This window comes from Zophobas morio, unplaced genomic scaffold (genome assembly GCF_036711695.1).
Source record: "Zophobas morio isolate AGI-343-1 ecotype UQ-CSIRO unplaced genomic scaffold, CSIRO_AGI_Zmor_V1 ptg000005l, whole genome shotgun sequence".
NCBI lineage: Eukaryota > Metazoa > Arthropoda > Insecta > Coleoptera > Tenebrionidae > Zophobas > Zophobas morio.
Window position 1 is genome coordinate 15003077 of NW_026972110.1, and position 25970 is coordinate 15029046.

General features: G+C 33.6%; 2 protein-coding genes across 2 annotated transcripts in view; both read left to right on the top strand.

Moving 5' to 3' along the window:
* Positions 1-25970, top strand: part of LOC135145808 (uncharacterized) — a 475573-nt gene that overhangs the window by 386810 nt on the left and 62793 nt on the right. The gene's annotated exons all lie outside the window — the stretch shown is intronic.
* The window catches only part of LOC135145819 (uncharacterized), a 35849-nt gene continuing 16756 nt past the window's right edge, over positions 6878-25970 (top strand). Inside the window, exons 1-4 of the mRNA XM_064077959.1 lie at positions 6878-6995; positions 13042-13046; positions 14104-14279; positions 14860-15012. Coding sequence (XP_063934029.1) covers positions 6878-6995; positions 13042-13046; positions 14104-14279; positions 14860-15012 — 452 coding nt within the window. The remainder of the gene's footprint in view (positions 6996-13041; positions 13047-14103; positions 14280-14859; positions 15013-25970) is intronic.

Genomic DNA, 25970 nt, shown 5'->3' on the forward strand with positions numbered 1-25970 from the left:
GGTATTTTTTAAATTTTGTATGAATAACTCTCGGCTGCCGGCGTTTTTTTAATTATCGGATCTCGTGTCACAAAGAAGTTAAAAGGGGGTTGGTGTCTGCACTGTGGAGCGTCTCAGACAGATGGGGATTGACTGGGGGACCATGTGTATTGTGCTGGCACAAGATAGCGTTTTTAAAAAGGGTTCGCACAAACACGAGTTAACTTTTAAAAAGCTTTTAATTCATGTAGGGCTTAATATTCTGTTTGATTACCTTGTCAACGCACGCCGTATACCATTTTTGACACAAGCTAATTCGTTTAGCTGCGGCGGCTATAAATAATTTTTTTGTGAGCGGGCGGGCTAAATTACATTTTACCTATATACTGGGTGATAAATCGCCCGTACGGCAGCCTTAATGTTATAAACGCAAAAGCACTTTAACCAAAATACACCAATTCTATTTTTCTTTAAAGAATTCACAGTTAATTAAAAACTCACAAAGAACACTTTTGTTAGATTTTCTACAACGCAAATACTTTATTTGTTTTTAATTATCTGATAGCTGCTAATAAATTAACAAAGGTCAACTATCATCTTGTAAAAAACGCTTAATTTAATTTAAAATTCTTCTACGCAATTATTTCCTCAATAATGTAAACAAGGTGAGCTATCCGCGTACTTTCATCTCTGTTATATCCCGATAAAAAGAAATTTTTATTTGTTTTGTAACCTCGTTATAACAAAAACGCCGGGTAACTTTTACTCCGGTGCATTTATAAATCTTAAAAATGTCTAGAATTTAATGAAAATATCTCTGCTGAAATATGACAGGTATTTTCTCATGAAACTAAAGAAATGCATTTGTCTTGAACTATTTATAAGTACAAAAAGCTCTCTGTAGCAAGATATGATAAATATGATGAACGAGATCCCGTCAAAGCTACTCGTACTACCATCAGCATACATAAATTAGAATCTTGCCGAAAGAAGAGACATCGCTGAAAAGCACCTTATAAAAAATTAACTTCATCAAACAATAATTTCCATCAGCTAGAGAGCTGCAGTTACACAAAAGTTGTCAAATTTTTTATGATACTAAATAAGCTAGTAAACGGCAAATTCGTGACAAAAATCAGATTGATACGAGAAGTCTAATTGTTCCACAATTGTGCCAGTTTCTGTGATGTTACAAAAATGTCGTCAACTAAATGGTCCAGATTCAGTTAACCGAAATTTCCGAATATGTCTTTGTAGAATTATTTTTAAAACCAAATAATTTTAACAAACGTTTGTTACAAAATGCATAATCATAATTTATTCGCTTGAAGAAGCCTTTGTTTGTGGTCAAACATGCACTCTCTGCTGAATGTATGCATGGATGCATATTTAGAGAGTTACCATCCTTCAGGTTTAACGTAATTGGATTATTTTAAAAATAAATCAGGTAATGGCAGCACTTTGCGTCAGAGTGGTTATGTATAAGTTTTTCCAAAGTCACGTTTGAAGGATATCTGACCTTCTGACTTAAAAAGATAAAATATCCTAGTAATTTACCGATGATTTCAGTATACGTTGTACATCATAGTAATAAAATAACGCACTAAACACTAAAATTCTACTTACCTCTCTCTCTACACACCATATATTGATCACTATCTTGATTAATCGGTAATAAAGGATGGTTTTGTTCTGTCAAATTGATCACTCATGTGAAAGTACAATATGAGGAGATGAATTATTTTTAAATTAGAAATCGAAGTCTAGATACAAAGAAGAAGATTTATTACACAGTTTGTAATCTTTTTGACATTTGAAGATGTTTTATGACAAAAAAGAATTATATAATTCAGAAATCAAAATCCTGCACCCCAATATATAATATAACATTATTATTTATCACCATTACCCCACTTTTACTTCGTGAACGTAAGTTAAGGAATAATAATAATCGAGTCCATTGGACGAATGGCCACTTCTATATTTTCTCGACGTTTCATGACCCCTAAAGTACGAAAAAGTAGTCTGCCATTTCCGTTTGTCTGTATGTCTGTCGTCTGTATCGATTTTTATTAGACACGTAATCTTCAAAACTGGACCGACTGTTGTCAAATTTTGAATGTATATTAGGACATGGTAAAACGCTACAAACCATTTTTTTTTTCTAATCATCCCGTCAAAATTTTTCGTAGTAAGTACTTAAACTGCACAAAATAACATACTTCTGTACTTGTTTATGAATCAGATTTTTCCCAAGGCATCCAAATTTTCGCAAAAAAATCGAAATTGTACAGAAATCGTTTATGTATACCAATATACCGGGTGTCTGGAAAATGGCGGATTAACTCTCGGCTACGCTTTTAACATTCAACTGGTGAGTGTGGGAAATATAGTAAAAAAAATCCTTCTCACATTTTGTTGGAATTATCAAAAATTGTCAATGTTTTCAAAACCGTACATTTAAAATGTTCCCAGTTAAATTTTAGGTCCCCTGGTGTTTTATTTTCGGATAAATTTAAATGAATCGGGTGCTTTTATTGTTTTATTTTTTAGAAATTTTAAAAAAGTCTTGAGTGTTGCAGTGTTTGTCTGATTTTGGACCATAGGGATTTTTTTTTGTAAAAATTTAAAACAATCTTGAAGTTCTAGGTGTTCCTGTTTGGAAAGAATTTGAAAATACTTTGGAGCCTCTAGTGCCTTTTCTTATAATAATTTAATTTAATTTCTTACAGGATACGTCATTGCTAAAATCAGCCGTATCTTAGAAGGTACTAGCCCCGCCCACCCACCCTTTCTTCTCTTAGAGGGTACGTCATTTGCCAAAATCAGTTTCATCTTAGCAGGTACTCGCCCCACCCATGTTTCCTAGAGGGTATCTTATTTGTCAAAAATTAGTCTTATCTTAGCAGCTACTAGCCCCGCCCACCACCCTCTCTGTCCTAGAGTGTATGTCATTTGCCGAAATGGGTCTTGCTCTCCCCACCGACCCTCGCTTTTCTTAGAGGATATCTCATTTCCCATAATCAGTCTTATCTTAGCAGCTACTATCCCCGCCAACCCCCCCCCCCCTTTCTTTTCTTAGAAGGAACTCCAGATTGACTGATTCAGCAACGCAGGGCCGAAACTACTTAAATCAGAACCACGAAATTTGGACAGTGGGTTCATTTTATGACCTAGGTGAGCAATAAGAAAGAATTTTTGAAGATTTCACCTTTAATAAGGGTGTGAATTAGAGGATGAACTTTACTTGGTTAAAAGCACCCAATATCATTAGTTATACAGATATAAGATTATAAGACCAAAATTGTACGGTTGTTCGACGACTATACTTTTATTATTTTGAACTATACAGAGTGTTTTGTTGTTAAGGCGTAACACACAACTTCGTTCTTTTATATGAAACATCGTGCATATTTTACATAATGTTAACTAGGCCTTTTCTCAGGCTTTACAACTACTATAAGATTTATTTTCGACGTTGTCACGTTGTTCCAATTTTCTTGACATTTTTTAGCAGTGGAAGGGTTCACAAAAAAATACTTTGTTAAGAGACACATCAACAAATTACAAGAATGAGAACCAAAATTAGAGTAATACAGTAATAAAATGCAGAATGTTCTATTTGAAAAAACTGAAGTATCAATATTTGAAAATTGTAAAGTTTTAGAATTTTTTATAAACACTCCGTATAGTAGAATTTGATTTAATTGATACCACAAAGTCCGTACCTTTGTTTATCCTTCCATAAAATATTCTAACACATACTTAAAATATAACCCTACAGCGATTTTTTATGTGAACCCCAAAAAATTAAAAAAAACTGGGACCACGTGGCAACGTCGCATCGCAATTTCAAAACTAAATGTAGTTACAGAACCTAAAAAAACTAAAATATGTGCTACATCTTAAAAATAGAACACTCTGTATAGTTAAAAATAGTTTTAGACTATGATTCTTAAAGAACCGGACAACTTTTGTTTTGACTTTTTGTTTCGTCTCTAATAAATAATGAGATATCGAGCACCGTGCGGTTAGCGACTCACCCTGTATAAATAATGAAACACGTTCTCATAATGTTTTAATATTCGTCCCTTAAGGGTGTAAAATCGGGAATGAAATGTGAGGTTGAAACATCAAAATGTTTGTGGTTATTTTGGTGGAAAATACTTAAATATAAGGGGTGTTCAGTTGAAAAATCACTCAGAGTAGGCGTTGGAATATCATTTGACAGAAACGGCATGTCTGTTCTTATAACATCCATTTGGCAGAAACATAAACTGCTGTATGTTATGTTGTAAGAACAGACATGCCATTTCTGTCAAATGATATTCCAACGCCTACTCTGAGTGATTTTTCAATTGAACACCCGTTATATTACTTATCTATATTTGTTTTAATGTGTAGAGGTTATCACAAATAAAATTTCGCAAAGTTATTTTTTTTAATTTTTCAAAGAAGTGGGATTTGTTGGACTGTACTTCAATGGCGAGGGAAGTCCTGTCGAAGTAACCTTACACCAATTTTTTTAATTTCTTCTGTACACTCACCGAATAAGACAAAAGAGACGAACTCCTAAAGTACTAATGGCATTATCTGCAAATTGAAATAAATCCATGATTCTTCAAGGGAAGCAATAAATCATTGACATAAATTAGAAAAAGTAGCGGTCCAAGTTTAAACCCTTGAGTCTTATATAAATATACGCCACACTCTCTGAACTATTGCGCCCTATTTGTATACATCTAGCGACTAAATTCACTTATTAAAGTTGCTACTTGTTGTATTGATCTACTCATAAAAGTTCTAGTGAACTAGTCTAAAGGATGAATACGTTATCTTAAATTGGTCCACATTACAATGTAAACAAATGTGAAACTTTAAAAACTGAAAAGCTGTGTTTACAGAGCGTTCTGTATTTCTGGTCGTAAAAAGGATGGAAGCAGTTGAAAATCGCGAGCATTTGTTTTTGGGAAATACAGGGCTAATTTTTTTTTTTAATAGCACTAGTAGTCAAATGTTCTGTTTTTAAATAGTGCATTTTTTTTGAATTCAGAAATGTGACGCACTCATTATTTATTTTTTCCCAACATGGTAAAATAAAGTGTCAAAATAAAAATACTGAAAATCAGAAAATCGTAGCTACCCTTGACAATACTGTCACCTACCATAGTTCTAGCCTAGCACACTTTGTTCAAAAATTGTAAAAATGATAGAACTGAGGATATATAAACAAAATTAAAGGTGCGTAATAGCGTAACAGATTGATTTAAGTATTAAAAATACTCCTCCACTTATTCCTGGTAGTGGTAAATACATTGCACAAAGTTTTTATGAATTTTTTAGAATATTAGGAGGAATATCAGCAGTCACATTTAATATTCTTTCTTGGAGTTTTTTAATGATTTGTGGTCTATTAATATAAACTCGATTTTCTACATAACCGCACAGAAAAAATTCAAGTGGGGTTAAATCGCCGGACCTAGCTGGTCACTCAACTGCTCCTCTTTGTCCTATCCACCTTCAAGGAAAAGTTTCATTCAAGTAATCCCGTACTTGACATCCGAAGTGAGATGGTGCTCTTGTTGGAACCAAATGAACTCTGCAGGTAAATTTGGGTTTTAGAGTTGGGAAATATTTGACTAAGTTTTTGAAACCGTCGACCTAGAGACTTGTTCTCGATTGGGATGAGTTTCATTCAAAAGTCCTGCTACCCTACCATCATAAAGATTTCTATTCGTTCAATTTCTGATAATGGTAATATTTTAGTGTTTTATTGAAATATTTTTTTTTTGCTTTTCAGTACACACTGACAAATAGATGACAGTATGTTCAAAACTAACTACAATCGTCTGTTTTAGAATTTATTCATAATAAATAATAATTTATCATTTTATGTCCGTTTTAGTTAAAAAAGTGTATGCATGTGTTACAGTTCTGATTTCAGAAAAAAAATTCTGTTCAAAAATTGACGATTTGACTAGTGATGATATTTAAAAAAAATCAAGGTAGTTTTGCGTCTTGGAAACAAATGAAGTTTAAAGTTTAAAAAAATTATAGAAAATAAAGCTTGAGAATTTTTAAGTATAGCCAAAATTTCAACAAGATCCAAGTAACCATTCCCGAGATAATCAACTAATTCCGTAGTTTTTAGCAACCCTGTATGACGTAAAATTTTTTGACTAGTGAACTACATCCATAATTAGTGGATTTCCTGTTGTTCCCATCTCCAGATTAAAATCAATAGTTTCCCGGTACTTATATAAAAAATGTGGGCCAAAATGTGCCGTTAATGCCTTTCTTGTCGTAGCATTAATTATTCAACACAATCTGTTGATTACTTTTTCATGATTTGTAAAGTCCGCAGTTGGGAAACAAGGTCTCATTTTCGGCAAACTGCCTCGCATCTGATTAAAGGCATCCTAGATGCGTAAACTCTCACCAGATGTATAAAACATTGTCACTTCCTACCCTTTCGGTGAAGGGTGTCGCCCCAACATATTCCGCACATGCATATTTCATGCCCCCGTCCCTATTAACTGTGAATTATGGCTAGGCCACAATTATTCAATTACGACAGTGCCCTACCTTGTTGGGATGGCACATGTGTGCCACCACCAGGTACACAAATATATGGACCGCCTCTACGGCATTCGCGGCGGCTGATTAACACCCCATTTTCCGGGCTTGATGACTTCATTAAGGGCCCGCGGAAAAATTAAACAGTTTGCGGAAAAGGGGATGAATAAGTAATTAGTGGTGCGCGGAAGAGCGCGGATCCTGCGAATATCGGGATGATCAGGAACACGTGTCGGCGTTGCCGGCCGACTCTTCTTGACTAGTAGATATAAATAACTTATATTGAGGAAATGCTCTGGTTCTTATATGTGTGCTATGATGCATGACCCAGTGTACCGCCTCCGCTTCTGACGTGGCGTCTAAAGATTGGTCTATCCATCTTCCTGAATTTTTCGCAGTTTCATTACAAGTTTTGCATCTCGAGGATTACGCGCTTGACGGTAACTCTCGCGGAACAGGCTGAAACATGTCCGTCCATTTTTTCGCGAAAATTAACGTTTGGAAATTGCATAAAGTTTAACCTACGTCAACAAATATGCGGTAGAGTTCTAGTGCGAGAGAAGTTTTCAAATAAATGATGGTTTTTACTGTTATTAGTAGGTACTAGAATCCGGTTGGTATACCTACATTTATTAATATGATGATTGAATCCTATATGATCTGCACAAATTGAGGCAATTAAAAGCGATCGACGCGAATTCGCTTTTGCGTATTTTGCATATTTTTACATATTTCTCGAATTTTGAAGAGTTTTTTGATTTTAGACTTCAAACAAGAAAATAATGCATGACTTCAAAATGTTAATCGATTTGGAGAAAAAAACACTGAAATTTTCAATTTGTTTCAGTAAAGCTAGTTATGAATTTGTCCTCAAAATAATTTTAGATATTGAAGCTGAATTTCTGTAACTAACATTCCGTTAGTCTGGTAAATAAATTTCACGTTTTGAAACTTTTTTAGGCATTTTTTTTTGTTAAAATCCATGCATGTAATTCCTGACTCTGGTTATTACTTACAAGCACGCACTCGCAATCTCAGATATCTAATTATAGTAATGTATAGAGATTAGTAGTGCTTTTTTAAGGTATTTAAATATTTTATCAGATAATTTCGTACAAAGAACACTGTTTTTCAAATAGCACAAGGACGTAACCAATCCTATGCAATAAATTAAAATACTTAGCTATTACTGACAAAATCAAATGTCCAGACAGTTAACTAATAGTATATTTTTACACACCAAAGTTTCGACTGTGGTGATTTTCAAAGTTATAAAGTATCTTGTAAGTCACTAGTGTTTAAAAGGTCAGTGATAATAATTATTAATACAGATCTCGAAACAAAGATCTCTTAAATCGTCAACTGTCAACTTAATTAGTTCAAACTCAAATTAAGAAACTTAAATAAAATCGTTATCGTCAAGTAATGTCCTCTTTTCATGGCTCTAGCCGTTGAATGTTTAAATCATTTTGAAGATAGGAAATTAAGTAGTTCCTTATTTCGATGACAACATCTTTGCCCGCCTTAAAAATACTTCTTATAAAAGAATAAACTGTGTCCTCTTCTTAATTTTTTAAGGTTTATGATTTTTTTTGAGAATCTCTTTTGTAGTGTTGCTTGTTTGCTTTTTACATGCAACATACTTGCATGTAAATACATAATATCGGAAGTTTTCGAAAACAATTCGTTTCACGTTGTTAGTTTTCGTTGCGTCCAGATCTAAGCTGAATTCTTGCGAACAAATCGATCACTTCCTGGGGGGACAGCAATATATTAAGGTTTCGTAAAATTGATTGCCGCGTTGATAAAACATTTGTTGATTTACTTGTAAGGAGTGAGACGTGAACAGTGAAATGCTATAAATTATCGACTGAAATATTGTAGAAAACTATAAATACAACGTTTTAAAGAACTTTCCAAGGATATTCCAATGTCCCAAAAACAAGTAAAAAAGTTACGAAAAGTGTAGTCGTTGGTTTATTAAAAAAACATACGAGCACGGTATAAACAGACTGCTGTTGCACCAGTTTTCCAACAAGCAAAATATTATTCTTTCACTGAAAATGTGTGTACTCATTCAAGACAATTTTACAATATACTTACATAAAATTTAACATTTAAATATTTTTACTTCCCGAGCATAAGCTAGAGGATTGTAATAGGGTTCAAGCAGCCTAAGGCCAATTTCACGTTTTCTTGACGTTTCATGATCCCTAGAGTATGAAAAAAGGGGTCTCACATTTCCATCTGTCTGTTTATGACGACTTTTATTAGACAGATAATCTCCGAAACTTTTATATGTAGGTATTTTAGGAGGAAGCTCGTTCAGATGACAAAACTCTAACCAAAATTTATCTAAATATCCCCACCAACAATGTGATGACGTGTTCAAAATCTTGCTCAGTAAATGCTAAGTTTCATAGAATAACATACTTTAACACGACCGACGCCGTACTATATATAGTGAACCAAGAGCTATAAGGTTATATGGCCATCACAAAAGTAGTTGACCGCAAATAAATACCCCCTTTGTGTGGTTCGCACTAAGCTTACCGGTTGGCAATAAATCATCTTCTAAACATTTCTTGCTCATATTTAACAGGGCCGGCTTTCAAAGCGAGTGGTTATTTCGGAACCCTCAGCGGCTGCAGGTAGTAAAGAAATAGTGGAGTGGTGGATTTTCATATTTAGTGAAAGCCGCCCCTGAACGAAACCACAAGAGCCGGTCGAGCTGCAGTGGACACGTTATTTACGACCCTAAAACCTTTTCTATTGTAAACAACTTAACTTCGACACAATGGGATGATTTTATGATGGCCATATAACCTTATAACTCTTGGTTCACTATATGTATATTTTGAACCACGAACTTTATATATTCTTAACGCTATACTTTATAAACGACAAACGCCATACTTTATAAGTAACGGACGCCATGCTTTGTTAATTCTGTACCTACTTGAAAAGGCGTGCTTTATTATAAGCGACCAATGTCGTAATATTAATTTACATTATAGAAAGGAAGTTCTGTCTAATACCTTGCGGCATTTTTTTTTTTTTTTCGTGAAGGAATCTTGACTGTTTTGACCCAAAATTTTATATAAGTATCATCAGTTAGGTAAATTTACGCCGAAAGTAGCAGTAAATTTATGATCCTCGACATGATAAAGGTCCATACAATAATTATTTATTCTACACCTACATTGTTACTTGTAATCGAGTCCGTCAGCCGACTCTACTTTTACGTTTATCGATCTTTCATGACCTCTAGAGTACGAACAACTAGGTCTCCCGTTTTCGTCTGTCTGTCTGTCCGTCTGTCCGTCTGCCTGCCGTCCTGATTTTTATTAAACATACAATCTCCGAAGGTACGGGCCGATTGTTGTCAAATTTTGTATTTATTTTAGGAATATCATGTAGATGCTAAAACGCTAACCAAAATTTGTCTAATCATCGCCACCAATAATGTGATGACGTCATTTCAAAATTGTACATAGAAAATGAGTTTTAAATTGTATAAAATAACATAGTCCTACACACGTACTTTTTACCCAAAACGTCCAATTTTTTGCAAAAAAATTGAAATTACAAAACAATATTTTGCAATTTAATTTTGAATCTGCCACACTGAATGCTTTGAAATCTTGCAGATATTTTATATTTATGGTAACCATTATAAATTTTTTATCAAATTGTAATTGCTTATGCCCTCCAAAAATTGATGACGTCATCTCGAAATTTTTCCGGATAAATCCTATCTAAAATGTGCACAGTGCGTGATTTAGCACTGCATTCATATCTTGTAAATTTGCTTAAACAAGGTTACTCAAAAAAATTAATGAATGCGTGAATTTATGTTATTGATTTAATCAGGAACTGCAAAATCGAATCCTTTAAAATCTTGGAGATGTTTTAAAGTTATCATACGCATGGTAAATTTTTGATCAAAATGTATTTGCTCATCTCCAATAAAAAATTGATGACGTCACCGCAAAATATAATCTTAAATGTGCAAAATATGATGAGTTTATACTTGTGATTTATTTTTAATATATAATTAATATATTTTTTAATTTTCATTATACAGGGTGTCTCATAAAAATTAATGACTGAGTTGTTAAAAAATAAATATCCAACCAGATTTAGGAATTTAACTCGTTACTATGGAAATATGAAATTTAACAATTTTTAAATTTAACAGTTTTTTATAAGTTTAATCGAGGTAAAATCAGTTTTAACTTAGTAAGTGCTAGCCCCGCCCACCGGCCCCCTATTTTCTCAGAGTTTATGTCGTTTGCCAAAATAAGTTTTACCTTTGCAAGCACTACCCCCACGCACCCGCCCTCTATTTTCTCAGAGGGTATGGGGTTTGCCAAAATCTGTCTTTTCTGAGCAAGAGCTAGCCCCGCCCACCCGCCCCCTATTTTCTCAGAGGATATGTCCTTGCCAAAATAAGACGCATCTTAGCAAGTACTAGCCCCGACCAGTCACCTTTTATTTTCTCACAGGGTAGTATTTGCTAGTAGCAAATGACATATCCTCTGAGAAAATAGGAGGCGGGTGGGAGGGGATAGTACATATTTGGTAAGATAAGACTGATTTTGGCAAATGCCATATCCCCTTGGAAAATAGGGGGCGGGTGGGCGGGCCTAGTATTTGTTAAGATAAAACTGATTTTGCCCCTGTTAAATTTGTAAAAACTTGTGAAATTTAAAGGTGTTAAATTGCAATTTTCCATAGTAATTCCTAATTCTACCCGAAATGTGCAAAATATGATGAGTTTTTACTTCTGATTTATCATTGCATACATATTTTGTATATTTGGGTCAAAAAAAATTAATGGATGTGTGAATTTATTTTATTGATTCAATTAGGAACGGCTCATTCCATTTACCCAGAAAATTTTGGGAATACAATACTGTTATCTTTAGTATTACACTGCACCAATCCAAGTTGATATACGTGTCCTTGCAAAATTGTTGATCATGTCATCACAAAATTCTGTAAAATAAAAACTCAACTCAAAAGTGCTGGATATGTTTCACTGCAGTTTAGCTGCCAGAGAAGTTCTGTCGAAACAGCTTTCGACCAATTTATTTTTTGATGAATTTGAAAAATGTTATTGCAACAATTTTCTACACTCTTGACAAAAAAGACAATAAATTGGTGGACAGAATTTCAACAGAACTTCCCTCGCACCTGAAGTACAATGAAACATATCCAGCATTTTCGAGTTGAGGTTTTTCATTATACAATTTTGAGATGACGTTATCAGTTTTTTGGGGAGAATAAACAGATACATTTTGATTAACAATTTACCATGATTGCAATAGCTTTGAAACGTCTGGAAGATTTCAAAGTATTCAGTTTTGCAAATTTTTTCCAAAAATCTGGACGTTTCGGGTAAAAAACCCATTTACTATGTCCAATTCTGAAGTGACTTCATCACATTATTGGTGGGGATGATTAGACCAAATTTTGGTTAGTGTTTTACCATATACATGATATTCCTAAGATAAATGTAAAATTTGACAATACCCAGAACTTTCGGAGATTATCTGTCTAATAAAAATCTGGACGGCAGACGTACAGATAGACAGACGGAAACAGGAGACCTATTTCTTCGTACTCTAGGGGCCATGAAAGGTCGAGAAAACGTAAAAGCAAAGAGTCGGCCGACGGATTCTATTACAATGCTTCCTTCGCTTACGCTCGGGAAGTAAAAACATAAACTTAGTAGGTTCATAATCTTATTCATCTTAGTAATTATTTCTGAGCTAGGTATCATATCTCTATTTTGATTCCCTCATTTCCATACTGTACTAAACTCTGAGACAGCATGAAAATATGGTACATTTTCCGATTAAATCTATTGAGGGTTATTATAATGATAATTTTACTTGACAGATTTTCTCCTTGCACGCAGGAACTTTAACAAAACGCTAGATTTTACTCATGTCGTATCAGTAATTTCATACCACAGATATTTTTTTTAATTCAGAAACTCACTAGTCATTTTCATAAGAATTAAATTTTGTACAAGAGAAGGTTAGTTTTGGTTGATCAACTTGTAAATAACGCTATATTTTTTCACTGCTTAATCAAAACAGAAACTGCGAGCTAAAACAACTTGATTTGAAACTAAAAGCAAACTTTAATGATAACAACAGAGGTTATTGTTCACGGGAAAAGTTATAATAAAAGGTGTAGTTACCGTTAGGAAATATACACAGTTAGTTGTTCTTTATTCTTGTTACTATTTAAGGTGATAGAAAATTTGGTTTCAACTAACCCGTCGCATCCACCAAAAATGACAGTGTTTCAAATTATTTCCTTAAATATTTTCCAAAAAATAATTGCAATTGAGAAACAAAATATATTTTAGTTAATGGAAATATAAGTAGGTTTATACATGTTCCAGAAAAAATATAGCACCAAACAAGGTATTGTGAAAACTAAATTTCAAACTTTGTTGTCAAGTTCTAGACGAAGTAAGAATAAATAGAACACATATCTAAATCTCAAAACGGAACACTGATGTAGGGATAACAGCATATGAAACAGAATAAAACAAGTAAAATGAGATTTCGCTATGTAGATTGTAGATAATACATATAAGGCACTATAATTTGCAGTAGAGAATTAAATTTAATCACATTTTCTAAAATAAACACAACAATGCTTGTATTAAATTGACTTGAAAGGAAGACACATACATAATTACATAAAAAAAAATTACTATTAGCAAAAATGACAATTTTCCTGTAATGTCGACATTTTTCCAAAAAACATGTTTCTTTAACGTTTCATACTTGTACTAATTAAATTTTCATTTGTGTTATTAGAGCATAATTTGACATAACATCCACTAAATGAATGTTTTTTCTATACCTGTATAAAATGCTGACACTTTTTCTACCTGTTAATTCCTGTAACGACACCTTTTTGGGACGTTTATTATAGTTATAAATACGAGACAATATTCTAGAAGTCTTATAAAACTGATTCCTCTTTTCAAACTGGCGGTACTTTTTCATTGTTGTGTACAAAATTATCGACGTTTTACAGCTATCTGACAAGTGGTTGTATAATACAATTCAGTATTGCACCCACATGGTCGATTTTCTGCATTTAGAAGCTCAGTTCCAAAAAAATGTACGACTAGCACTCTGAAAATTGGCACCAATTTCAAATCACAGCAAAAAAAAATTATAAAAATTTCTTTCAATATTCTATCACTGTTGCAGAAAAAAGTATCCTTTTCTGGAATCTGTTACGTAAAATAAGTATCTATTATCATCCTCGACACTACTTTGCTAACCGGGCGCAAATATTTAGTTGGTAACAATCGTTCCAAAATTAGATTCGTAATGACTTAATAAATCTAAGCTAACAAATTGGAGCAAATATGAGCTACAAAAGTAGTATTATTTTTGAAGTCAGTAACCAAACGAAACAAGAACAAATATCAAAGGGAAGGGACACTTTTCTTTCTATTTGGTTTTTATTCGATCTTACATAGAGTCTTAAATATCGGATCTGGTCCAGAACGTAGCGGTGGGTGGCTGTAACCGAGTCCGGTCACGATGGTTCGTTCAACAGTCGAGGCATTTCCTCTGCACCTCCAAAGAAGCAGTAGATCGAATTATCGCTGGTATTGAATGTCGAGTACTTCTTAGAATGAGTATCAAGTACTTCGAATCTCAGTCTGTAATGAACACTTGGTATTCGGTGCTCACTTTTTCTGCCTCCTACCTGACAGACACACTTCTAAGAGAACGCACAAATCTCAGCAAGAAATTTAAATGCCAATAACACTGATAAATCTTCCCTTTCGCTCGCAGGGTATTTCCATAGAAAAATTTCCAACTTCCATTCCTAGCCAATTGTATGACGTTTAAATGGAGCGGAACCGGAAGATCATGGTCTAGTCAGCACGAAAAGACACGAGGATTCTTTCAGTCACCCGGTCTAAAACTTCAGATATATGGGATTACTTCAGAAAATCCGAACTTCAACAAACTCCCCAATTAAGTGACCTTTCCGCAATATTTTATCCCCCACGAAAAATTAATAGACACGCCATTAAATTTGTCAAAATTTAAAGCGAAATGGCTGCTGGTGATGTAATGCTCCGGATCCCGTACAAGCGCTGAAATATGCTTAAACTTCGCACAACATGGACTGTGCTATTTGACCAACTTTGACCCGGGATCAACACATTCAAAATAGTTTCGAACATGTAATTAGTTAATATGAAAATGTGGCAATGGCCAGTGTTGAGATTGATGTGTTATGTTCAAGTTCCGAGGGTGAGAAGACGGCGACGTCTTGCAGGCACGTAATAGACAGGGAGGGAATAATCAATATTTCAAGAAGGGCCCCAGGCTTGCTTCACCCCTGTCTCCAGAGACCACTGCGTTTGGAATACCGAACACTTTTTAATATTGATATAATGTATCCAGTTTCTATCACGTGCTGCAGTTTTAAGAAAAATAACGAATTTAGCGCTACGTCATTCACCGCTCGATGCCTTCTTTCGGCGCTCTTTTAGTCCTCTGTTAATAATTAATACAGTGAACGCTTACGCTACCATCTCAGTGCTTTTATCAAATGGGTTATCTAAATTAGAGCCGACGGATTAAAACACAATACTATTACAAAACAAATCTGTAAGGCACTCGGCTAAGAAGTTCAGCCGTGCCTCGCAAGGGGTCTGACCTCGTTTCAACCAAAGTATTAATCATTATCACAACGCCTCTTCAACAAACAAAAATCTGGATTCCATGTTTCCCATTAATTAGACGCGCTTTACCACTCTTAGTGGGGTTTAAGTCAAATCCAACAAGTAAATTGTACCACGATCTCGGTCCGCAAAGATTAATCCATTAAAAGTGCATTTCCATTAACAACGCATTTACATTCATTGCACGTTTAGCCATGATTAAGTACGCTCAAGAAAAAGCTTAATGCTGGAAATTTATTTTTGCAATTTAAAGTGGACTATTTGCAAACTCTAATTTTTGCAGTGGGCGGAGTAATTATTAAACATAATTTTGATGTTCCCTGAGGCCACCCTGTCTTAAAGAATGTTTCGTATTTAATTTAACGCGGAGGTGTGTGTGGATGAGCTCAAAACGAGTGAACATTCATCGAAATATACCGTTTGATACCTGTGGCAATCTCTTGATAATTAATTATCACGACTCTGGCGAGTTTTGCCTTGTCTGTGTTTACAAACCGCTCCTCGATGACGATAAGAGTGGGCTTGTTGTGCGTGTTTTTTTGTTACTTTTAATTAAGAAACTGTAATCAACGGGAATAATTTTATGCAAAAAGTACCGATAAGGATTTTGTCATGCAATGTGCGTATTAACTTGACTCATATAAAATAGACTCCCTTTGTACTTGATAGGATAAAAGATTTCGGTCTGACGATAAAGCGACTTTTGCAGGTTCACTGAATGTATTTTTAATCACGATTCTATTTTGATGGTTTTATATTTTTGTGTTTATAACCACACACAACACAAAAATGATATTAATATTTTTCATTAAAAATTAAAAACGTTAATTAAAACATCAGAATATTTAGATTCATGAAAATGTAATACATATTTAACATATCTGAAATAATTATCATTATTTTTAAAACAACATTTCATGAAGTCGACGTACAATAATGCAAATTATTTTCTATTTGTGTATCATTGTGTGTTTGGAAAATAAAATTATGTGTGTATAGCATTATTTTTGCTTTGTATATTCTAAATTCCAGTTCATCCATCTGTAACAATGTTTATTGATTGCATGCAAACCTTGTGGTGTTCAAAAACCGCAACTATTTTGCTATAAATTCATTAACGAAAACGCAACTTGCATGAAAACCACATGTAGAAGCGTTAAACTAAGTAATTAAATAACCCATCTAAATTTTGCAACTAAAGGTAATTTAGGAATGCGTACACAAATAATTCTAGATAAACAATTATTTTTACACGAAATCGCTTAAATAATAAATATAATAAGACATACACAGTATAGTTTTAATTTTAAATATCTATGTTGCAAATTTTTAAAACCTAAAATTGCGCCCGAAAAGATTTTCTCAATATTATACTAATTTTTGGAAGTTTGGGTGATTTTTTTCAATCCCACTGTACCTCTCCTGTTTCTTCCTTCATCGTGTTCATTCATTCTCTCTAGTTATCTTATCCAAGCATCCCTTGTCTCTTTCTTGTATTTTTAAATTACCTTCATTTCAGTTAATTTATCCGAGTTATTTCAGATCTACTTATTACCTGCTATGCTTTTCCATAACGGATCTAAAGCGAATGTTTTTTTCCTAAATTCACTAGCATAACATTTGTAGCATGTCACATAACAATATTTTTCCAATACAAGCAGAATTGACCCATTTACGATTAGTCTAAGGTTCCTAAAGATAAAAATTACTATTTTGTCACTGTGTTTGCATATATGTTTCCATAACAATACATATATGGCAACCAGATCTCTTTCTTTATAATATTTATATCATTTATAGTTAAAACTACCGCAACACATGTAAGTGCTTTTTACGACAGTATTTTTAATTTTATGATATATCACAATCCATTAAAAAATATAGGTTTGAATCGCTTTCCGTTTCGAACTAAAAATAATGGCGTTTACGGAATTTCAATATTTTTATGAATTCTCAAGCTATAAGGCTGCAGAGTTTTATCTACATATAAGTCTGCATTCTAGCACCATCCCACACAAATTTAATGCGATGTTACACTTTTATGGTAGTGAGTTGAGACAAATTTAATTCATCAAATTTGTGTAAGATGGTTTTGAACAAGACTAACTTATAAAGTATTGTGCTGAGGAAAACGTCTGACTTCACATTTTCTTGGGCTCTTCTAGATCAAGAAGTGTTAACACATTATTTTACCAATACAAAACGCAAACTAAAATTTATTATTGATTCCTTTCACAAAACTGATGACGTCATCCCATAATTTTTATATTTTGTTCATTTTTTCTTAATATTACGTAGTCTTCTTTTCTTTACAAGAAACTAAAAACCTGTTTAAGTATCGTATTGTTGAAAGAAAACTACATTTAAAAAAACATCCCGATTGTGATGAAGTTTTCATTCGTTGTTAGACGGAAGGGCGTAATTAAAAAATACATATTTCCCTACAAAAATTTACTATTTTGGGCAGGTCTTCAGTTTCTTGTTGTGAAACTAAAGCTACATATCTGTAAAAAAAAATATATAAATATAAGTAAAAAACTATCGCGTTTGAGATGGGGCGGGTGGGCGGGGCTTATATTTTGTCCATTTTTTCTTAATATATGTAATCTTCTTTTCCCAACAAGAAAGTGAAAATAGATTTAACTATCGCGTTATTTAAATAAAACTATATACTATATATTAAGAAAAAAAAAAAACGAAACGCCTCGATCTCAATTGTGATAAATTTGTCATTTGTTGACAAACCGAGGGGCGGAGCGTAATTGCAAAATCCATGTTTTTCCACAGAAATTTACCGTTTTGAACACATTTAAAGTTTCTCGTTGTGAAAACAAGACTAGGTATATTACGAAAAAAAGAGCAAAATATAAACCCCGCTAACCCGCCCTATCTCAACTGTGATGATTTTTTTTACTTGTCGTAAGTCGGGGGCGGAGCTTAATTGCAAAATCCTTATTTTTCTACAACAAATTACCACCTGAAATATGTTTTTAAGTAATTGTAATGCTCCGAGAAAACTACATACATATATGTATTGAGAAAAAAAAATCATAGATTTCATGATTCTTTCTTTACTAGTCATTGATTTTGAACTGACTTCACTTCAGTGAAATTTCCTACATACATATTTTCTTACACCGTGTGACTTTATTAAATTTCTGCTCTAGTTGGCCATAATGCATACGTCAGCAGCGAAATTTAAACGGCTGACGTAAGTGTCATGGCCAACTGGAGTAGAAACCTAAAAATCGCTCGATATATTATTGTTACGAAATTTGAAGTCAAAATAATAATTTATCTACAATTCCTTAGATCAAAAATATTTACTTTTTCGATAAAAGTAAAACTGCTAAATTCTGCCATGCTAGGCTCATGTTACGTAAACTTAAAAAATCGACTTTACGTATGAAAAAAAATATATCAAGCTATATTCGTCCTATACTGGGTGTCGGGAAAATGAGTAATCAGCGCTTCGCTACGCTCTTAACAATCAACTGGTGAGTCTGCGAAAAATAGTAAAAAAATCCTTCTCACAGTTTGGTGGAGTTATAATGATTTTAAAATTGGTTCTTTTGCTACGTTTAACAACTAAACAACACATATGTATGGCATTTGCCAAAATCGGTCTTATTTAAGCAGGTACTAGCCCCGCCCACCCTCCCTCTTTTTTCTTAGAGGGTATCTCATTTGCCAAAATCAGTCTTATCTTAGAAGGTACTAACCCCGCCCACCCACCTTTTCTTTTCTTAGAGGGTATGTCATCGGCAAAATCAGTTTTGTCTTACTAAGTAGTGATGACTAACTTTTACAAAAAATGATCGAAATTTGGAAAAATTACAAGCTTACTTATATGCACAAGGCAGGAAATGTTTTAATGGATTTAAAAAATAAATAAATAAAAGGTGGAATTGAAAAAAATACCAAGACCAAATTTCCATAAAAGCCTTACCAAAGTTATTTTAAACTCTGCAGAGCGTTGCGTTTTTAAGGCGTAACACACAACTCAGTTTTCTCAAAAAGAAAATTCTGTATATTTTCATGTCTATGTATATATATATATATCCTGATTGACCTTTTTTGGGGTTTTATAAACATACTTAATTTTGAAAATTCCGATGCAACGTGACCAAGTTATTTTTTAGGAATAAAAGGGTCCACAAAAAAATCGCAACAGGGTTACTTTTAAAATCAGGGTTACAATATTTTATGATACAAATAAAATTGGTTTTAATATACATCAAATCAAATTCAAATATCGATATTTCATACTGAAAAAAGGGAACAAAAACATAGAATAAGATGCAGTAATGAAGTACAGGGTGTTCTAAACTGAAATATCGACATTTGAATTCCCTTTATTTTTTTATAGGCCTCTTATACATTAAATTTTATTTAATTGATACAAAGCGCGGATATCCGACTTGGAATCACGTGGCAAGCAAAAATAAACTGTTGTTATAAAAGCTTACGAAGAGGCTAACAAGAATTTGTTAAAAAAATTGGTAAATGACTGAACATTATTAAGAGTAATCACTGGAATGAAGAAGGGGTGGGTGGGCGGGGCTATTGCTTACTTATAAAAGATTCTGGGGTGAATTTTTCATTATTTTAATTAAAAAATGTACTGTAGAGACTCCTTTGCGAAATGACGTAAGACCAGAAACGATCGGGTCACGTGCCGTTATAATGTCGCTTGTAGAAGGGTCGACGATAAGTTATTTCCAAAAATTTAAAGTCAATAGCAAACCTAACGGTCATTGCGCATCGTCAGTTTTATAGTTTTTTAAAGTCGTAAAATTTTGGAAATGTTCAGTTAATGGACAACAAAACTATGAAAAACCTAGTGAAGTTTAGAAATTATAACTCCAATATTAAGAATGAAATTATTTATAGTTCCAATTTTGTTAAGACTGAAATTGTTTAGAAAGACAAAGTCAGAAATTTAATAAATTAAAGTCTTGATAACTCTAGATCATGACACATTATAGCTGGAATTATCAAAGTTCTACTGTATTTATAACGATTTGTTCTACGAAATAAATATATTCCGCCAGTTTTACTACTATAGAGTACTATACAAGTGTGTGTTTTCCATTCCGGGATTTCATCTTTTTAACCACGATTGTATCTGTATACATTCTATAGTGACCAAAAAAATTAGATTGAAGTTTTTTCGAAAATTATAAAGTTTAATTTATTTTATGATAATCCTTATATGTATTTCTTTTAAATAATTGTAATAAAAATCAAGGCGGATTCGTAAACTACTGATATAGGTGTATATTATTTCATAACATTTAAATTACCTGAAGTACCCAAAATAATGAAGAAAAGTTACCAAACTGATGGGTGAGGATCACTGAACAAATTTTTCTTAGCCTTCTACCATCTACACAATATTTCTAACAAACATATAAAATTTGACAACAGTAAGAAAAATAGACGACAGATAGACGATAAACAGACACAAACGACTTTTTTCGCTTACATTCGAAAAGTAAAAATTAAGAGGAATGTTGCTTCGAAACGATTTTTCTTAATACCTGTTTTAAATTTTCAAAAAAATTCCACCCAGTTTTTTTTATATACAGGGTGCACAAACTCAACGGAACATTATTATTAAGTTTACAAATTTAATTTCGAGGAAAGCATTAAAACATTCCTTCCTATTGATTTAAATAGATAAACAAACGTGAAAAATTAGCCTCTGTTGTCTGATTCATCGTAAATAATTTTATTTATATATAAATAGGTAACTCCAACATTATTTTGAAGAATGAAAGTTTGATCATCGAAATTATGTATTCAATACAAAGTAGTAAATTAAAATATGATGAACTATCGAAAAGCAAAATTTTTAAGCACTGGGCCCAAGGATTTTTTAAATAATTTTTTTCGTTAAGAGTTCATAAACAATCCTGAACAACGTGTGACAGAGTTGGTGCAGCATTTTTCAAGCACCCTGTATAAGTTATAGATATTCAATAATAACTACGAAGCTACCAAAAAGTAAACTGTTACTCTATTTTTCCAAAAAAAAAAAAACAACAAAACCTTATAAAAGTAAAAATTTCCTAGATTTACTGATTTTTGAGTACCTACATAATTTTTAAAATAAGGTACTAAGTACTTGGTCTTTATAAAATAATAAAAATAAACAATTTTTCAAATTTTTATAATGCATTTTAACCGGGAAATTTAAATTTTCTTAGTAATTGGATATTTCTAGTTGACTGTTCTGGTTTATAATGTCTTGTTTCACTATCAAAATTTTTAATTTTTAAATTATTGTAAAAATTGAAAAACAGTACCCTCTCAATGTCATTTTTAGTACTTCACTTGTCAAAGCTTTTCATTTTATAAAAAATAAGCTTTGTTAAACTTCTGCAATCAAACATTAATAGAATTCGAACAGCTTATAGTTTCAGCATTCGAATGCAGGTGTTATTAAAATATAGTAAGTAGACATGTTCGCATGTTTCATTATCTGAAGATCATACCCAACTTTACGGTAATCCGCATACCGCATAGGATCAACTTACTGGAAGATTTAGAAAGACTAGAAGCTTAGTGTCAAGATTGGCTATTACCATTTAACATCGATAAATGCAAAGTTTTGCATAGATGAAAAATAATTCTTTTCTACCCGTATTACATATCCAGCACATTGATTACTTTAAACTTTTAAAATTAAAGACTATAAAAATAGTAGAATAAAATTTTACTGGCCGAAATGGCAGGATTCAGTTTTTTTTTTTTAATTCGCTGAAATTACTTCGTCATAAAAGCATTCAAGTGACTGCAACTACGCGGATCTGAAAACAAAGAAAAGTAAAAAATGCATTAGGAGATGTAAGCAAAGATTGTGTTCTGAATTGATTATTGCAAATGTTCTGTGATCAATGAATGATCAAGCAACCTTACAAAAAACCTTTTAATCAAAATTCGTACAAACCTGGAAGTCGAAAATGGATTAAAATATGGCAGCTTTGAGCCCAGCCGCTTCCGACAGTTTTCGTAGTTGCATCCGCTCACCGAATGCATTTAAAAGTGCTTTCATTCTTTCACCGGCACTTCTCCATTCGTGTTTTATGTCGGGGGTAGTATTGACTCGCGTGTGCCTTTTGTGCTAAGCAGTTAGGAATTCTATAATATGGCAGAGACCATTTAAAGCGTTTCAGCATTCGAATAAAAAAACTCTATTCGTGATTGTGAGGAAATGAAGCTGTCAAGCCAAGAATTCAAATTTCATAGTAACTCAGCCACCCTCGAACTATAAACTTTCCGATCCACCGGATTGTTTATTTATTAATGCAATAAAAGTTGGTTCAAGGCGCATCACCCCTCGTATCGATTTCACCCCGCGACGTATAAAAATTAATCCAACGCTAACCTATGTGGAGGATATAAGGGAAATCCTCTTGTGAGGGAGAGGGGCAGGGCCGTATTTACGAATTTCTCACACCTTACTTTAAAAGAATCTGACATCCTCCTTTCCCTTCTCCGATTTTTTGGTGTAATATCAATAAATCAGACACAACGATAGTTAGTGTCGTATCCTACTTTCAAATAGCTGGAATTGTATCTTGGGTTAATCCGGTCCTGGTGGGGTGGCGTTCCGTGCAGAAAAATTTCATATTCGAACGTTCACCTACATATCAAGGAAATTACGGTGGTTTATAGCCTGGATGTTGGAACTGTCAAAGCGTTTTATAAACTGACTTCGCGAGAAATGATAGGAATGCATATTTCAATAGGAACGGTGCTACTAAACGTACGAATTGTTGTAAAGTTCGAGATGCTATTGCCTCTTTTATGGGCGCAGCGCTTTCCAAACTGTTTATTTCTCCTTAAATTATTGGATGGACGGTGATCTCAATGGTTTTCTCGTGTATTTGTTATGCGATTGCCGAGCAATGTTATTGCAGGAGGATTCGAGCTACTATTGACAACGTGCTGGTATTGACATTTCAACAGTAATGTAGGAAACTCATTGCTGTAGAATAATCTCAATAATAACAATTTCCTCTTCACCAACTTTAATGGAGCAGAGGATACAAGCAACTTATCGCAAACTCATAAATCTAATACATGAGCAAAAAATCTATAAATTCTTTCGCGGTTCAGCGAGTTAGAAGGAAATGTCAAGTAGCCAATTTTAAATATAAATTCGTAGTTCAGGCGGAAATATTCAGATAAAAAAACTTTGAGCTTGTTATAAAGACGTTATAAGAAAGATGAAAGCAATAACTCAAATGAGTAACACAACAAACAACAGAAACTGAAAAGGGTGAACACTTTTGGTGTTCGCGAACACAACAGTTGGCTAAATTTGAACACGAAGTAGCAACGGAAAAATCTCCTGAAGGAATTTGAACTCTGATGGTGTCATTCACCTTCATTAAAATAACGTTGAATGGTCAATTTATATTTCAACCACTAACTTTGTGGTGATGTGTCTAATGCTTCAAAATGGATGTCCATTTTTTTTAATTTTTCTCTTTCGTTGAAGGAAGTTAGTGCGATGCCATTAAGAGAGTAAATAAAAATGGCGCGTTTGGGGACTTCCCGGAATTAAGTTTCCCCGAATGGATCTCCTTAATTCAGCATGCGAGTAACCACTAAAGTGAAAAATGCACTCCACTGAAACAATATTTACTCGTCTTTTTATGAGACGAATAAAAAATGCACCCCTATCAGACTTGGTGCATTATTCGTTCCCTCCGGGGCGATTTCTCTGTGCAAAAGTCAAACCTCCGCACGGAGATGCGACCATTGCATGCTAATCCCAGTTGCAGTTTTTCTTATTTATTATTAAAGTCTTAATACGGAGACTTCGTTCCGACTTCACGTTGGATGCAATAATTTTCAGCTTATTTCATAACTCGTGCCAAGAAAGCAGCAAATAATGAGGTGTCTCCTATTATGGTGAAACTTAACGAGATATACATAATTGCGATTTATACATTCAATTAAAGCCCCTTTCTCCGAAAGCATCCGTACCGATAATCCATTAATTCGTGGTTGGACGCAGATGAAAAATCTCGCTTGTAGATGAAAGATTAAATTATGATTAAATGATAGGGGAATGGTGACTTAGCACGATCGCCACCTGTACAGTAACAATTGACACTAATAAATAGTTCCACCTAGTATCACGACCACCCCTATACCATTAGGCGAGTTTTTGATAGTCTCAAGTGCTTGGGACGATTTTTCTCCCCGTAATGATGTCTCCTGTAATTAATTTACCGTGCATGTCGCTCCATTTGCCGAAGAATAGACTAATGGTGGGACAAGAACTCCATTCACACAACACCTTGGGAGCGACGTCGATTCAATAAAAGCCCTGCCTTAAAATCCATTTTCTTAAAATTAACCCACGACCTCGGAGCTTTGTTCTATTTATGTTTGCTCATCAAACATTTTCATGTCGTAAGCTGGTTGCCGTTTCATTTTCATTGGACGGACTTGGTCGGCGGCCAAATTGTTATTGACTGACCAAATGTGACCACGAAACATCCAAACTTCTTAAATTCAGCGTAACCAAAGTAATGTTTACTTCGTAATGGACGAAAATGATATCTTAAAATTGAAATAGAAAACTTCCCCATATTTTGCTATTCCGAATGCTGTTTTCACATTTTCGGGGATCGTTTTACGGATGGCCGACATTATGCCCACTAAAAAATCCATCCGTTTCGTTTATTACTTCTTAGCAAACGTTTCCGATGAGAGAGTTTCGTCGCATAACGACAGCGTCTTATATTTAAGAGGGGATCTTACAAAAACGCCGTCATTAAACTTACATGAGGAAAAAATACAAGGGACCAAAATTTTTTAGTTTTTATGAACAATGAAAAAACTTTTAACTAAATGAAAAAGATGTGTAACGAGAAACATCATTCAAAGTGGAGGCAAAACTTTGTTTCTACATATCATCGTGACAAAGTTTTGCACGACTTCCATAAAGTGATCGGTAGGGAATTAAACTTTTTCTTTAAATTACAGGGGGCTGATGTTTGAAAGAAATGTCTGTTTATGCGTTTTACTTGCTGATAATGGGAAAACTTACTTAAGTTTTGAATAAATTAACACTTCTTTGACAAATGAAGTAAAACACCTTCATATAATGCACCAACACTATACATACATACATTGACGTCATGTCATTTCCAGATCAAGGATGCCAACTACATCAGGTATTACTTAGCCAACTCTAGTTCAAAAAGTTTTCGATAGGTAATAGATTTGTAATCAATAAAAGGAAACTTTCGTGTAACGAAATATTTAGGCACAGCTTTTAATTTCTTCTTTCAAAATTTGGACCGGCCTAAACTGAGGTGCATTTCTAATCCCCAACCGAACTGTGGTGAAAAATTTTGAAACTACCTGATACCTTATAATTCCCGACCGAATAGTTTCAAATTTACTTACCATTTTTTTAATTTTCGATCCTGTTAATACATATTAATAAATTGTGACAATGATTGTTGTATTGTTACTGATTTTTTTACTCTTTGAGTATCAAAAAATTTGGTTTTGCCCAATATTTGTATTTCTAACACTAAATAATATTTCTATCCTCCTCGAATTTATTGCTTTAAGAACAATGCGCTAGTTCCCTGAACCTCGACTGTCCGAAAACGTACCGCAAGTCAAAAATGTC